Genomic DNA, 16988 nt, shown 5'->3' on the forward strand with positions numbered 1-16988 from the left:
TCTGTAGACAAAAATAATGGTTGAAATGTTTAGACACTTAACTAAATGAACCAACCAATCAAAATTCGATAAAAGTCCCCAAAGGCGTTAAGCAAACGAATAAGAAAACTTTTATATAAAACTTTGGGGACTAGTGTAATAAACAGCCCAATATCCCCTCCCTCCCTGCATACAAGTACATAGACATACATACAGTTACTTATGTTAAAAACTAGGTTAATACTCTAAAGAAATGTATTTTAGCCTTTTACAAAAGTTAAACTTTTTTTACGCGGAAAAGCATATCTTCCAACAACCTGTTTTCTTGCCTTTTGGGAGTACTAGTCACTGCGCCCTTATAATTTCGCAGAAAAATAGCCTAAAACCATCCCAAGGCTTAATTCTTAAAATTGAATAGCCTTAACCTCCCCCCCCCCCTCCTGTGACATCTGTACAGATTTCTTAATTTGGGGAACATAAGCCTCGCCCCTAACCTCTAGGGTAGGGCTAGGTGAACAAGAAAATAGCCTAAAATCACCCGAAGATATTATAAGAAAGCCATGAAAAGACCAACAATTTTTGAGATTTTTAGCTTTAGACAAAAAAACCTTTACTACTATTTTTTTCATATTTTACAGATCTTTTTATTCTTATTTTTATGGAGAAAATTCATGATTTTTTATTATAATATTTATGATATCTTTTCCAAAAGTTGAAATATATCGTTTTAAAACAAAACAAAACTTTATATTTTCTTGTATTTGGTACCCTTAATCTCAAAAAACTTAAATCCTTATGTTTCTGGTTAAAAGACTTTGCGACAGTCTAGCATGTATTATATGTAAACTGTCTGTAAATATAGTTTAATAATAAATGTAATATGTATATCAGAGTGTTTAAAAATACTTTAGATAGCAAGATTTCAACATTTATTTCAAACATATGAATATGGTAATAATTTTTAGGATTTCAAATTTAATAAAACTTTATTTAATTTAAATTACATATGAAAAAGACGTAACATGCTACAATTATTAATACTAATAATAATCTGCAAAATAAGCTTAACTAGGCTTGAGAAAAAAAAATAAATTATTATTCAAAAGAAATATTTTTTATTAATAGAAATTTTAAAAATCTATAATTTAAAAACCCTCTAATGTAAAGATAATATGTAAGCCTAATTATGCAAGATATTTAGATGCAGTAGTTCTCAGTGGCTTGGCTCATACACTTTTACATATTTCATATTATGTATTTTCTCCAAATATTATCATTTTTACAAGCAAGCTACACACTCTATCATTTACTTTATCTCTCAGCCCATACCTTAGTCAGTGCAAATGAAAATTACTCAGTTCTTATTTGAGATAGACGGCAGAATTTTAAAAAATACTTGAAGTTAGTTGCGAAGATTTCTCTGGGCTGGATCTTTAAATGTGTAGCCGTTGTCGTTGCCGTAGCCGTAGCCGTAGCTGTGACCGCGGCCGTTGCCGTAGTCGTATTCGTAACCGTAGCCTTAGCCGTCGCCACTGCCAGTACTGCCAATAAAACATGGATTTTTAAAAGATTTTACAGCAGTGCAATGCCAGCTATACTTAGAAATATGGATCTATAAAATCTTCTATGGCCCACCCTATAAAAATAAATTATTTTTATCAAAGAAATAAAATTATTATGCCTAATTTTTGAAGTTTTTTTTACACAAGAATAAGAGAATCCGATAGTTAAAAATAGCGAGCAACTTCTTCATAGCTTACTTTGTCAGCTTGGCTTGTCTTGACAAACCTTACTTTTATGTTTCTTCTTCGCTTCTTATAAATGTTGTCATCCTTGTTGAATTTTGATAAAAATTGCTTAAAAATAAGAATCCAACAATTAATGTTGGTGAGCATCAGCTTTTTAACTTGCTTTGTCTGTTCGTTTGCTTGGCTTTTTTGAAAATTTTGATTTGGTTGTAGTCATCCTTGTTGGTATACAGTTTTTCCGAGCAAAATTATTCAAATATTTCAGACTATGACTTTGCAAATATTTATTATCTGTGATTCAATAATTTCTAGGCCAATAAGATTTTTGGATAATCATAAAATGAAATTTAAAAATATAAACATTTTATATTTGTTCTTTTATTATATTTTCATGGATCTAGAGGGATAAGACAATGGCCGATAAATTGAGGTACATCCCCAATTATACACAAAATTACCCCTTCTGTAATTAAAATGAGTGGATAAAACGTTTGAACATAATATAACTTAATGAATCAACCAATAAAAATTCACAAAAGTCCCCAAAGTTGTTGAGATAGAAAAACGTTATTATTAAACTTTAGGGAATGGTGTAATAAACAGTCTCTATCTCTTTCTCTGAATATTTTGCATTCATAAATCTAAGTAAAAATGATATCTTAACAATGTTCATAGCATCACATTTTATATAGAAGTGTGTTAAAATGTACAAAAATTTAAGCCAAAAATGGTTGAATTTTATTTCTTGTCCAACTTTTGGCGTGCCATCGATTTCACAAAAATATCAAATTCAAATTAATTTCATATCAATAATTATTTTGTTACATAAAATATTGCTTTGTAAAGCTTTACTAGAAATCCGTATAATCTGTGTCTGTACCAAAGGATCTCGCTGAACCGCTGAACCGATATGGCTCTCCTTTACAATGGAGCTTCTGTAGGTCAAGGGAAGGTTTTTAACAAGGAACCACAACCAACCCCTAGAAAAAAAATTACCCCTCCAAAAAAAATAAACCTTTCCCCATTTTTTCTTACTTTTTCTTTATAAAACTAAGATAAAATATGGGGATGTCGAATTCGATTACAAAGTCCACAGCTCATAGACACTGTGTCTACTTTCAATTGGGTCTTTAAATATTAGCTATTAGCGTCGTGATATTAACAAAGTCAAGGTGCTTCATAATAACAGAAAGCAATTTGCTAGCAAATGAAAAACGTCTCCAAGACTTGGTCCAGATACTTGTCTGGTTCATACATCTTTACTTGATACATTTATTGGCTCATTCATTAATCCTATGACAATGTTTCTAGGATAATAATGTCAATCTTAACATATTCGAAAGGTTTTCTTTATGTGGTTTAGCCTCGGAAATTGTGGCACAACCCGAACTTTTGTTGGGCCCGCGGCAAAACTTTAAAACTATTTTTCTTTTTTCAAGAAGAGGTTAAGTTTCAACAAATTTTATTTTATTTCAAGGTATACTTCAATTTGAAAACTTATTTCTCCAAGTACTTTTAAGAAAGCATTTCTACATTTAAAATGTGTTTGTACGTCCGTCCGTCGTTAATTCAAGCATTAGCAGACCTCATATTAGATTTCTTGTTGTAATAATATTTCGAAACGTTGCAATTCTAAATTAGAAAATAAGTACGTTTACTTAAACCATGATTTTTATGGCTTTGTACGTTATATAATTAAATGCTGATTCTTGGAACAATATGACATGCAAAGAACTTTAGAATATAAGTCAGACCGTATCAAGATTCTGTATTTTACAACAGATTTACATATGATGATTTTGTTGATTACAATAAACAAACTTACCCTGGTAGGTCCAGCCGTGATCAACCTTCCATTCCAAGACCAGCTTATAACAGCACTCACTAGAAATTAGAAATATTCACACACAAAAATTAGGGATCTAAAGGGATAGGACAATGGTCGATAAACTTATGTATATCCCCAATGATGTTACACATAGTTATCCCTTTTGTAGATTACAATTACTGGTTGAAACGTTTAGACACTCGACTTAGTGAACCAACAATTCAAAATTTAAAAAAAAGTTAAGCCACGAATAAGAAAACGTAATTAATAAACTTTTGGTACTGAAGTAATATACAGCCCAATTTATAAAAAGAGTCTCGTTTTGGATTTATTCATCTTGATGCTTATTGTTTATTATTTTATTTTCAGCAATAGCTTCGTCTGCTACAAGAATATATATTTAGCGGCATTGTGCGCTGGTCCAAAATTAGCAAAAAAAATTAATTGAACAGTTGATATCAAACTGGATATGAAGAATAGATTCCTGTAAAAGTTAGGCACGATTTGGAAATTGCTGCGACTTTATAAAAAAAAATTGCGAGCATGAAGCTTTGCTTTTAGTGGTGTTAATTTTCTTGTTAAAATTTCTTTTTTACATAATTTAAAGGTTGCTCCACAAGTTAAACTTCTTGAAATAAAATCCTAAAAATTTAGGTTACATAAATTTAAAAAATTTTAAATAATAATTTCTAAGAGTACGTACCAAGTTTTAGGGATTTTAACAATTTTAAACTAATTAAAATATTTTCAACATACGAGATAGATAGATAGATAGAGAGAGGGGAGAGGAGGAGGAGGAGGAGAGAGAGAGAGAGATAGATAGATGAGAGAGAGTATGTGGTATGGTCAGGCCTCCCAGCGGCGCAAGCGGGAACATCCCACAGGATGGCAAACAGGACCAGGAGGTCAGAAGGAGCAAAACCTTGCAGAAGTACAGGGCAACCTGGAAGCTACTGGGGCTTTTTTTGGCAACAGAGGGGGAAGAAACCAGCCGACTCCTCTCCCTCTCAAAAAACATGGAGGCAAAAGTTCAAGCAAGCAGTATACAAAAGTCGTCGTAATATAGTTGCACACATAACTTACAAACTTAGGACCATTCACCCCAACCCAGGACCAAGGGATAAAACAATGGAAGGAAAAGCAAGAAGAAGGGAAAGAAGAAAAAATAGGAGGGAAGATAAAAGAAAACTCAAACAAAATAAAGCTAAAGAAAATGTCTTTGATGTTGTAACCTGGAACGTACAGAGAATGCCACTAGATAATTTTAACAAAAGGAAAGCTAAAGCTGTAGCAGAATTTGCAAGGAAGAATAAATGGGACGCAGTTTTATTGTCGGAGATTAAAGCTAAAACAGGTGGCATTTATTGGTTAGGACAAGATGAGCTACTGACTGCCATCATATTCACGGAAAGAGCCGCCATTCTGTTAAGAGACCAGCTACTTCAACTTTGGTGTGAAACTGGTCAAGTAACTGTAAGAAACGAGAGGACAATATCTATTAAAATAAAGGACCTAACTTTAACGGCCACTTACATGCCAGTGTGGTCGGGAAATAATGAACAGGAGATAGAGACAGCCAAAGAAAATCTTAAAAGTCATGTAGAAAAAGTCAAGAAAGAAGAAATATTATTAGTGGGTGGAGATTTCAACGCCCACGTAGGTCAAGGAGAAGAGAGGCCAGATGTCTGCGGCCGTTTCGGATTAAGATCATCAAATAGACAAGGGGAAGAACTCATAGATTTTTGCCAAGAAAACAATTTAGCCTATGTCAATAGTTATTTTCAAAACAAAAGAAGAGGAACATGGTTTAATCCAGCATTAAGGAGGTGGTATGAACTGGACGGTTTCCTGGTGAAAAGCAATCAAAGACACAAATTGGTACAAAAACTTAATGTGATAAACGAAATTTCATTGTCAGATCATAAACCGGTGAGAGTCAGAATAATTTTAAACAAACCAAAGAAACATGACAGACCAAAGAAAAGATCGCCCAAAATAAGATGGGAAAGATTAAGAGATGCAGAAGTAGTCAATAATTATCGTGAGAGAATAAATAACATTGTTGAAGAAGCTGAGGATGCCAACAACAATCAAAATATAAATGACAGATGGAAGGAGATAACGGATACAACAATCAAAGCCGCAACAGAAGTGTGTGGAATTGAAGAGAAAAAAATAGAGAACCCATGGATGATAGACAAAGAAGATGAAGTGAAAAGACTAAGAGAAAGGATTACTGTATGTGTAAATAGAAGAAATGAATTGATGGAGAGGTCAAGACAGACAGCAGATGATGAAAGACTACAGATTGAAACAGATCTGAATAATGCCAAGACAGATCTGAAAGAGGCCAGAAGCACGTTACAGAGACAGACAAGACAGTGGGAGAAAGATTGGTGGGAAAACATAATCAAGGAGTGCCAAGAAGCTGGAGAAAAAGGTGACTCTGGAACCTTATATAAAACTCTAAAAAAACTTGGAACAAGAGGCTTTAAAACCGCTCCTGAAACCACCACAATTACCAAAGAAGAATTTAAGGATCATTTCCAAAGAATATCCAAAGATAGATTTGAAAATGACCCAGAGATAATTTTCGAGGCCGTCGACAAAATGGAGGACCTACGTGACAACGAGGAGGCCAGAAGGTGGGCAATTCAGCTGGACGAAACACCTTCAAGAGAGGAGATTTTAACACAAATGAAAAAGATGAAAAATTCAGCACCAGGCAAGGACGGAGTTAGACTGATTTACATACTTCAAGGTGGACCAATCATCCTGGAGAAAATTGTGGACTTGATACAGTTTATGTTCGAGAATGACGCCATAGAATGGGAAGTAGAGTTGAAGGAAGGACAAGTCATACCTCTGTTTAAAAAAGGAGACCGCAACAACACCAACAACTTCAGAGGGGTTGTATTACTGGCCATGGGGTCCAGAATTCTAGGCAGAATCGCTGCAGATAGATTAAGAATCTGGTCAGAACAACTTAATCTTCTGGACGATGATCAATCAGGGTTTCGAAAAGAAAGATCTACGGCGGACGTAACCCAGATTATGTACAGGATCCTAGAGGACACAGAGGATCTATTAAAGAGGCTGGAGGCCAAGGGAGAAACTCTACCTGAAGACTCGAGACCCTCAGCAAGATTACTAGACTTAAGAAAAGCTTACCCAAGAGTTAATAAACCAGCTCTTTGGAGAATACTAGAGAAATGTGGAATGGGGCCAAAATTTTTAAGAGTGCTGAAAGATCTTCATGAAACTACGTTCTACCGTATAAAAAGCAGAGAAGGAGAGAGTGAAGAATGGACAACAGAAAGAGGACTAAGAGAAGGGGGACCTTCCTCCCCCCAACTTTTCAACATATATCACCAGGTGGTTATGAGGCAGGGTGAAAAAGCTAGGAAAAGAAAAGCTGAGGAAACCAACCTGGATTATGGATTAAACTATAACTGGGTTCCTGGAAGCTGTTTCCCTAGCCAAGCCAGATGGGAGAAAGGAAATTCAGAGGCCAAAAGGATAAAAATCTCCCAAGGGCTTTTTGCGGATGATACAACAGTCATTGGAAAAAAGAAAGAGTTGGAACAAGGAGTCAGAGAGATTAAAAAAGTGATGGACAAGTTTGAAGAGCGGAACAACGAAGATAAAGAAGAGTTCCTAGATTTTGGTAAGGTTGAGAGCAGAAAAACTCGCGTCCTAGGTTGTTTAATGGGCTGGAAAGAAGACACAAACAACAGGATCAAAAAAGCTGGAAGTGCATGGGTCAAGGTAAAACATCGTTTAAAGGGAACTAAAATATCCAAAAGTCTACAAGCAAGAATTATAGAGGCGTGCATAGAATCAACTATGCTGTTTGATTGCCACACCCGAACCTGGCAAGTCGGGGAAATTCTAAAAATGCAAAGGACAATGGACAAAAAATACCGCTATATTTGGAGTAACAAAACAAAACCACCACTTTTTCAAATGCAGGAGGAGGGAAAGAATATGCAAGATATTCGTAATGAACTCAAAATCAAGACATTAAGATATAAAATTGAAAAACGTGTACTCCAAAGGATAGGCCATGTTATGAGGATGGATGATTCCAGGATGACCAAAGCTGTAATTCTAGGCTGGCTGGAGGACTTGGAGGCTGTAGAGAAAGTTCCGGGCAAGAAAAGAAAAACAGTGCTGTACTGGAAAAGAATCATCAAGGAGGCGGGCATGGATTGGACAAAAATTGGTCAAATAACGAAGGACAGAAAGATCTGGAGGAAGGCTGTGAAAACCAGGATGAAATACCTGGAAAAATGGGAGAGGAGAAAAGGAAAGAAGATTCCAGAAATGAGCGGACACAGGAACCAGGATCCAGGTACAGTCCTGTCACTAGTATGCTCATATGAAGGATGTGGCAGAATATGCCTCACAAAAACAGGAGTGACGAACCATGAACGTAGAATACATGAAATATCTAGTCAGAAAAAAATGTTCAAATGTGATAAATGTGATAAAAATTTCCTAGGAAAATCAAACCTAACCACTCACAAGAAGGTCTGTACAGGATTAGTGGCTAGAAATGTTAATAATAAGAAATGTGATAAATGTCTAAAAGAAGTGTCTGCATCAAATTTTGCAAGACACAGAAAAAAGTGTGCACCTGAAGAAAATAGAGGTCAAAATACGACGACGGCCAAGCCAAAAGTTCCATGCGACAGGTGTGGAGCCCAAATATCATCAAATAACCTGGCCAGACACAAACGACTAAACTGCTTGTAAGAAGATGGGGAGTATCTTTCGAGATAGAATACCCGAGACAAGACAAGACAAGACAAGATGAGAGAGAGAGAGAGAAAGAGAGAAAGAGAGAGGGAGAAAGAGAGAAAGATAAAGTAAAATTTTGTAAGTTTAAATAATTAATCAAATGAATTAAAGTCTGAACTGGCTGTCTGTAGAAAATCTTTTCAATTACTAATGATATCCATCCAACAAACTTTTAAATACATTTCAAAGTATAATCCAAAATATCCATTTTTCATATTAAATTGAAATATTTATTTTGATTGAAAAAACAAAGGTTTCAATATCACTCAAAGGTAAAGGTAATGTAGAGTGTGGATTTACACTTCCTAAAACATTCACAGGAAATATAAGATGCTTCACTAAAAGGAGAACCATATCAGTTCAGTGGTTAACGAGATCCTACATTACACAAACACACTAAACTTAATTAACCAATCGATAAAAATTCCCCAAAATTGTTAATCCAACGAATAAGAAAACGTTATTATTAAACTTTGGGAACTGGTGTAATAAACAGCCCAACGTCTCCTCCCTCCCTGGTATAAAACAGTGCTAAATTAAACACAAAAGTTTCCCTTTAGATTGAACTTGCCAAGGCCCAAGTATAATCTTTTCAATTTGTAATGGATTAAAATACAGAGACGGGAAATTAGGAATTTTATACAAAATAATCAATCTTTTTTCTATCAAGGGATCGATAATCGCCTTATTGTCAGATCCGAATAATCATAATATAAATGTATAAGAGTCGAATCAAAATTGTAAGTAAATTTGTTGAAAAACTAATTGATACGGGATAATGTTATGACATACTTACATTTTTAGGACTAATTTAGGAATCGGATAATTAGATCACATAAAAATTTGTTGTAAAAAAAAAGTAAAAAAATCATAAAATTAAATTTTTAAAATGGACGCACGGACATTCTTGTAGTGCTTTCTAAATCTTACCTAACTACTACAGGAATCACAATGCGGACGGACTGATCCTAATTATAGAAAAGCTTTGCTTTTAAAAATGCTCACTAGGGTAAAAGCTCCCCACAGCTTAATTGAAATTAAGTTAGGGGGATTAAAGTAAAAAAATAGACATGAGCTATATATAACTCTGCATACACTGTTGGGGACCCTGTTCCATTTTTGTATTAGGTCTTTGAAATTAGCCAATAGCGTCGGAAATATAAACACAGCCAAGTGCCTAGACAAAAACTAAAAGTAATTTGTTAGCAGACGAAATGTGTCTCCAAAACTTAGGCCATGAAGTTATCTGGATTAAACATCATACATTTATTTTAGTGATCACGAACAGTGTTCAAGAACTAGATTTGAGTGAAGTTACCAAGTATTCAAATTGTTGAGTTTAACATCAGGGAGGGAGGGGTTACTGGGCTGTATATTACACTGGTCCCCAAAGTTGTATAATATTTTTTCTTATTAGTTGTATTAACAACTTTAAATTTTAATTGGTTAGTTAATTATATTCAGTGTCAAATCGTTTCAACCACTAATTGTGTACACCAATTCATCGGGCCATTGTCTTATCCCTTTAGATCCCTTGTTCAACATATTTTTACTATGAAAAAATGTCAACTGGCGGTCCCTAAATACTTTTATGCGACTCAAAACTTTACACGAATTTGTTTGAAATTGAATTGAAAAGATAAAGTGTTCTACTCACACCACAATTTATTTTAGAACATTAGATCAATAAATTCTAAAAGCAGAGATTTTCTATAATAAGGGTTGGTCCGTCTGTCCGGACGTCCGTCACGGACAGTTAGCTCTTTTTGTTATAATTGTTAAAATTGTACTATGATTTCAATCTAAGCACTTTGAACTCTATAATTGTTACCAGAAAGTTCGTACGTTCATTTAAAATATGATGATTTTTTTTGACAACAAATTTTTGTATGTTATAATTATTCTATTCATCTGATTTTTGGAATACTGATTCATATTACCACAAGGTACAATGTTATAAGCAAAGCATCTTCATAGTTAAATGTAAGTTAAATGTAAGTATGGCCTTAAACAGTATCCTGTTTCGCAACAAATTCAATTACAATTTATTTTAGACTTGTGTATTAATATTCTTCTTCTTTATTGCTTTATGACAATGTACAAATTTTAATGTTCGCTGTTTTGGATGTTATAATCATTGTTAAGCGTTTTTGTAAAGTATCATAAATATATCTACATTTACATTAACAATGGGCTTAGAAACCAGGGAACTAAATCTCATGCACATTCCTAATTATGATACAAAAAATACAGCTTCTGTACATTTAAATTAGTGGTTGAAACGTTTGGACACTCAACTTTATAAACCAACGAATCAAAAATCGATTAAAGGCAACCAATAAGAAAACAACAATTATACAGCTTCGGGGACTAGTGTAATAAACAGCCCATTGTCCCCTCTCTCTCTCTGCTTAGAGACAGACAAGTGGACCTAAAGAGTTGTGTAGTGTTGGCATGCATTGGTAAGCTAATTTTTAAAACAAAAATTTTAAGGCATCTAACTTACGACAGATCGATAAATTAAAGAGTTAAAGAGTATAGAATAAGCTATAAAAATTGGAAAGAATTTTAATGAATATAATAGATTTGAAATCTGCATAAAATTTTAAGGAATTTTTATAAAATTCGTTTTTTGTATAATTCTTTATCCATAAGCGCAAATACAAATTAAGTTAAATAATTTTGACATCTGTGATTGGTGGATTGAAAACTATCTGCGCCCTGACTGGAGAAGCTTAAGTGACGTACATCATTCAACCAATTAGAGCGCAGGTACTTTCCAATCCACCTATTCTATTGGTCAAAATTTATTAACCTAAATTGGATTTGCGCTTTAAATAATTAATTATATAAAAACGAATTTTATAAAAAATCCTTAAAATTTTATGCAGATTTCAAATCTATTATATTCATTAAAATTCTTTCCAATTTTTATAGCTTAGTATAGAATCTTCAAAAATAATCAGCCGAATATTAAATGTTACTTACATTCGATCAGACAGACATTTTCAATTAAGGAGCTTTGAAAATTCACATATTTGTTTGAAACGACACAACCCAATCTTTCCCGATTTTGTATAATTTTTTGAGGAACACGACTCCAGTGACGTCATATTTTTCTTTCCCGAAAAAGGGAAGGGGGGAAGAAAAAAAAGAGATGGGAGAAAAGGGGGTTTTCCCCATCTCTTTTGAAGAGATTTTCTTCCCCCCTTCCCTTTTTCGGAAAAGAAAATTATGACGTCGCTGGAGTCGTGTTTCTCAAAAAATTATACAAAATCGGGAAAGATTGGGTTGTGTCGTTTCAAACGTCATAAAACTACGTCTACAAAGGAGGGATGAGAAGAGAAGTGGGAAAGGAAACCCCTAATAAAGAGATGGATAATAAACTTTTTTTATGACGTCACATATAACACTTTCCAGCACTTAATTTTATGACATCATACTTATGACCTATGGACATATGGATAAGGTGAGTTCAGTAACTAATTAGACAGATAAATCTTTCACAAAAAATTAGCCAAAATACATACGGACATCTTGAATTAAAGAGCTTTGAAAATTAACCTATATTTGTCACATAAAGCTACGCTACAACTATACTTGATCATCCTTGTTTAATTTTTCTTTAGACTGCATGTTAAATAAGATTGAAGAAAGATTACAAATCTTACAAAGTTTTGGAAAGTTTAACAGTGTTAAAGTGTTATAGGGCTATGTTTGAAAAATAGAGATATTCTAGAGACACATTCTTTAAATCAGCCAATAGGATATCTGGGGAGGTACAGCCGGGCCATGGCATTGGTTGAAATTGTGTACAGATATTGGTAGGAGAGGCATAATGTTTTTTATTTCATTCGCATAATGAGTCAGCTATAAATAGTCGCATTTCATAAAATAGAGCTTTTTTCCTGGTATAATGTGAAGCATATGACAAAATATGTAATAAATTAGCTATGAATAGTTGAATTTCTTAGGATAAAATTGGCTTTCTTGAAATTGTAAAACTTGAATGGATCGTATGTATATTGCAAAAAAATAAACAAAAGCGTTTTGCCGTGAAATGAACCATCTAGATATGTTTTTTCTAATGTGTGAAATAAAGACAAGGGCCAGACATACAAGGCTTATTTAAGTTTTATCTACTTTAAATGCAGTTAGTTTTTTTATCTGCATAATTTTTCTACAAAAAGGTGTGTACGTCTGTAACCATATATCAAATTGACAAAAAAAGTAAAGTTGAGTGGAGTAAATAAGCAATGCAAAGATATAAAACAAGAATAGCTACATCTAATAGAATTTATGTTATTTTAAAAGATCACAAAACAAAAGTACATTAGATAGAACAATTTTTTTGATATTAAGGGTAAACAAGGATGACAACATCCATAAAAGCGAAGCACTGAAACGGTAGGACAAACGGACATTAACACATGTATAGTGTCATAACTGAATAATCATAATATAAATGTATAAGAGTCAAAGCAAAATTGTAAGTAAATTTGTTGAAAAACTGCTTGATTCAGGATAATGTTTATGGACATACTTACATTTTTAGGACTTGATTATAGAGTTGCTTCGCTTATTAAATTATACTTTGTTGTCCCAGGAATTAATATACCAAAAATCAGATCAATCGGATGATTAGATCACATAAAAATTTGTTGTTAAAAAAGTAAAAAAATCAACATGTTTAAAATGGGCGTACGGACATTTTGGTGATGATTATAGAGTTGCTACGCTTTCTAAATTGTACCTAACTACTAAAGGAATCACCATGCAAAATTTGAAATCGATAGGACAATTCTAACATGCCAAAATTAACGAAAAAAGCTATCCGTTACGGACGTACGGACGGACCGACCCTAATTATAGAAAAGCTTCGCTTTTAAAAAGGACTAAAGACAATGCTATTAACAGATTTAGCGTTAAACATTCTTGATAACTTCTAAAAAGTTTTGTGTTGGGTGTTTTTTTCAGGAGTGATTTATCTTAAAAGGATGGCGATACCTTCCCCAAAAATTATTCAAAAACTTCCCTGGACCTATTAGAAGCTACACTCTAAAGGACTCTAAAGGTTAGCGAGATCTTAAGTTACAGACAAGTTACTTTTAAGTAAGGAAAAACATGTACTAACCTGACCCATTATGTTTACAAGGAAAGATGACATCCGCACCAGATTTCACCTCAAAATGACGTGGCTTCGACGCAAACCATGTCTCCTGTTCGGATCCTAAAATGCAAAATTCTTAAATTATTTCAAAATATTTTTAGCAACATTTTTAAATTACAATCAGATAAAGGTAGACCTTTATTTATGCTAGGAGCGTGCTGGATGGGCTGTCCTCTATGGGTAAAAAAATGATGTGTATGTAATGAAAAAACGAAATATTGTAGTTTATCAATCTATTTGCCGTTTATTTTATATTATATACAAACCCCTCACAGTTTTTTTAAAGTCAAAATTTGGGTCTTCAAATTAAGAATATACGTTCATTAAACGCGATTCTAAAGTCAAACTAGCAAAAACTATCAGTTTTGTAATCCATATAACAATTTTAATAAAAGAAGAACTTCTACATCAAGTTAAGGTTATTTTTCTTTTCTTTATATTATAATGTCCGCTATTTAAGATAGACTGTTTTTTTGTGAAGATACTCCTTATCAAGTATCATTCATTTGGTACGTCGGTCATGTTAAAAATGTTATATATTTACTTTATAATTTTAAAAATTTAACTTATTTTTCTCTTTCCTTATTTTCTTCCCTTCCTTTTTTTATGACCACTGAACTTCAACTCTGACTCACTTTGTCTGTTTGTTCATCAATTAATTATTGTGCCGCGCTACTTATGGATGTTGTCATTCTTGTTAAAAATTTTTGCGGAGTGTCAACGAATATCACCTTATAATAGAATAGATTCGCCATGAAATCGGTTCAATATAGAATAGAAAGAATGTCATACGTTGGCAGAAAGAAAATGAAAATATATGATTTCTTTGTCAGAGGTTATTTTCTTCAATTTTTTATGATTGTTATCTTTATTAGGTTGACATGAGCTGGATGAAAAGAGAAAAATAAAGGAGATAATCTGCAGGGTTCTAAAGGGATAAGACAATGGCCGATAAATTGATGTACATCCCCAATGATGATAAACAAAATTACCCCTTCTGTGGATTAAAATTAGAAGCAGAAACGTTTGAACATTCCACTTAACAAATCAACCAATCAAGTTCCCAAAGTTGTAGACCAACGAATAGGAAAGCGTTATGATAAAACTTTGGGGACTAGTGTAATAAACAACCCATTGTCCCCTCCCTAACTCTGGATTATCTGTACCCAAGGATAAACTAACAAACACCCGGGAAATATCCTGTTTGGTTCAAGTGATACCAAACATATCTACCTCCTAATAACAAGACTTAATATAAACAAGGATGAAAACATCTTAAAGGCTAAATTTACATAAGGGTTATTATGCTTGGCTAAGATTTGCTAAGAATATTTAATACCCATATCTTCTAAACATTAACAATCAAAAAGCTCAATGTTCAAAGTTCTTTAAGAATTTCATAAGTACTCCGTATTCTCGGTGAACTGCATCAATATTAACTGTAAGGCCTCAAAATTTTATAAGCAAACGAACTAGAGTTTATAAAACTTTGGGGACAAGTATAACCCTTCCCTCAATACATAAACCCTTAAAATTCTAAGAAAAAATCTACTGCAAGAAATAAAGTAAAGCTTCATATTGTAAGTTTTATAATTATAATCAATAATAAAAAAAATTGCCCATTCTTCCAAAATTAGGTACTTTGGAAAAACCGGTTTTTAAAGCATAATTTGTTAAAAATCGCTAAATATTTTTTTCTTTTACAAAATGTCCCAACCCAATGAAGAAATTAAAATATAGATAATTAATTTCTGTCAATGGCAAGTGGGTTATATAAAGCAATACTTTTGTCCTATTAAAAAAACACCGTGTATATTTTCATTTAGAAGGGGGATTATTATAAGGCCCACTCAGTATAAAAAGGATAATGCCAACCATTTTATTCTTGTTATCTTTTCTGCGAAAAATAATAAACAAAATAATAAGCACTTTTTTTAAAGGTGTAGGAAATTATTTTAGAAAAATACTTTTTTTATATAATAAGATTATTTGTGCACACAAAACCTCAGAGATCTAAAGGGATAAGTAAGTGGCCAATTAGGGGTTGAAACGTTTGGACACTGGACTTGATTACCAAACTAATTAAAATTTTATAAAGGTTCCTAAAGTTGTAAAGCCAACGAATAAGACAACGTTATTATAAGACTTTTGGAGACTATTGAAAAATCTGTAATGCTTATTTGTGACAGATCTAACAAGGATGACAATATTCAGTGAATGTATACCTACACATGAGAAGCGTGCACAGGATTCTGTCACTTTCTTAAAATAAATTAAAGCAAATTATATTCACTTTAAAAATTGGAAATGAAGCTCTTTATAGTGCGTATAAAAATGTCGTCATAATAGAATAGTCAATTATTATAATATGATTTAATTTGGGATTTTCTGCCAAAAGTGTTTAAATTTATCCCTCTTTTCATAGGCACTAAATTTAAAAACATTTGGCCAAAAAAATCCGAATTAAGTCATGTTAGAAAAATGGACTATTCTAATATGACGCTATTTTTTATAAGCACTATAAAAATCTTCATTGGAAACCCAATATTGCAGACAGACAAACGGTATAAAAGAACTAACAAACACAAACATTTATAGAGTAGCTTTGCTACTAAAAAAACACTTTATATACCAGCTAGCTAACTATAATGTTACCTACCTACAAATCCCAGATAAAGAAGATTTAGGTAAAGCACAATAAAGCTGACACAAAAGTTTTTTATCCCAAACATTTTCTAAGCTGTGTACAAGGATTATATCTGAAATAGATATCACAATAAATGTATAAGTATAGATATATAATTCGGATAACTATCTGAGGTGGATTCTTAAAAAACTTTTGGCTCGCTGGCTCAATAAAATCCGTGAGGCTCGCTAAAAAATTTTGTGAAAAATCCTCCAAAATCGCATAAAAAATCTACAAAAATTAAACAAAATCTTATGTTTTTGGAGGATTTATCACGAAACATTTTTAGCGAGCCTAACTTATTTTAGTTAGCCAGTGCAGTGGGCCAAAAAGTTTTTTAAGAATCCACCTCTGGATACAGTGTTGTGGACCTTTTTCTTGCTTTCTGCACTTTTGTAGCGACTTGGCTATAATAATATTTGCGATTGGCTGATATTCAAACACTCAATTCAAAGTTAGCACAGGGTCTACGGGTTAGGGACATACTAACCCCCGTCCCCTTTATTGTTTAACTTTAATGCTACAAATTGTGAGTTTATTATCGACAAAACATATACAGTATTACATCTATTAAAGTAAAATAGGTATGTTTTGGTTTATAACAAGAAACTAATATTCATAGGTAGCGAAGCCATTGTAAGTTAACAATACAAGGGCCTATATTAAAAATGTTCGAAAACAATATGACATATTAAGACATATTTTGACTGGTAGTCAATTGCTTTTAAATTCAACGAAAAAAGGGTGTTTGACTGAACTGATTGAGTTCTTAAT

The 16988-nt window shown here is 32.9% G+C and overlaps 1 protein-coding gene across 1 annotated transcript in view; it reads right to left on the reverse strand.

The window, feature by feature from the left end:
- The window catches only part of LOC145324168 (neurotrimin-like), a 36859-nt gene extending 20570 nt beyond the window's left edge, over window positions 1-16289 (reverse strand). Inside the window, exons 1-3 of the mRNA XM_080166794.1 lie at window positions 16188-16289; window positions 13493-13588; window positions 3553-3611 (exon numbers count right to left, since the gene is read on the reverse strand). Coding sequence (XP_080022920.1) covers window positions 3553-3611; window positions 13493-13588; window positions 16188-16260 — 228 coding nt within the window. The 5' untranslated portion in view covers window positions 16261-16289. The remainder of the gene's footprint in view (window positions 1-3552; window positions 3612-13492; window positions 13589-16187) is intronic.
- Between the last annotated feature and the right edge of the window lie 699 nt (window positions 16290-16988).

Source organism: Acartia tonsa, chromosome 7 (genome assembly GCF_053477335.1).
Source record: "Acartia tonsa isolate MP-2025a chromosome 7, ASM5347733v1, whole genome shotgun sequence".
Lineage (NCBI taxonomy): Eukaryota > Metazoa > Arthropoda > Copepoda > Calanoida > Acartiidae > Acartia > Acartia tonsa.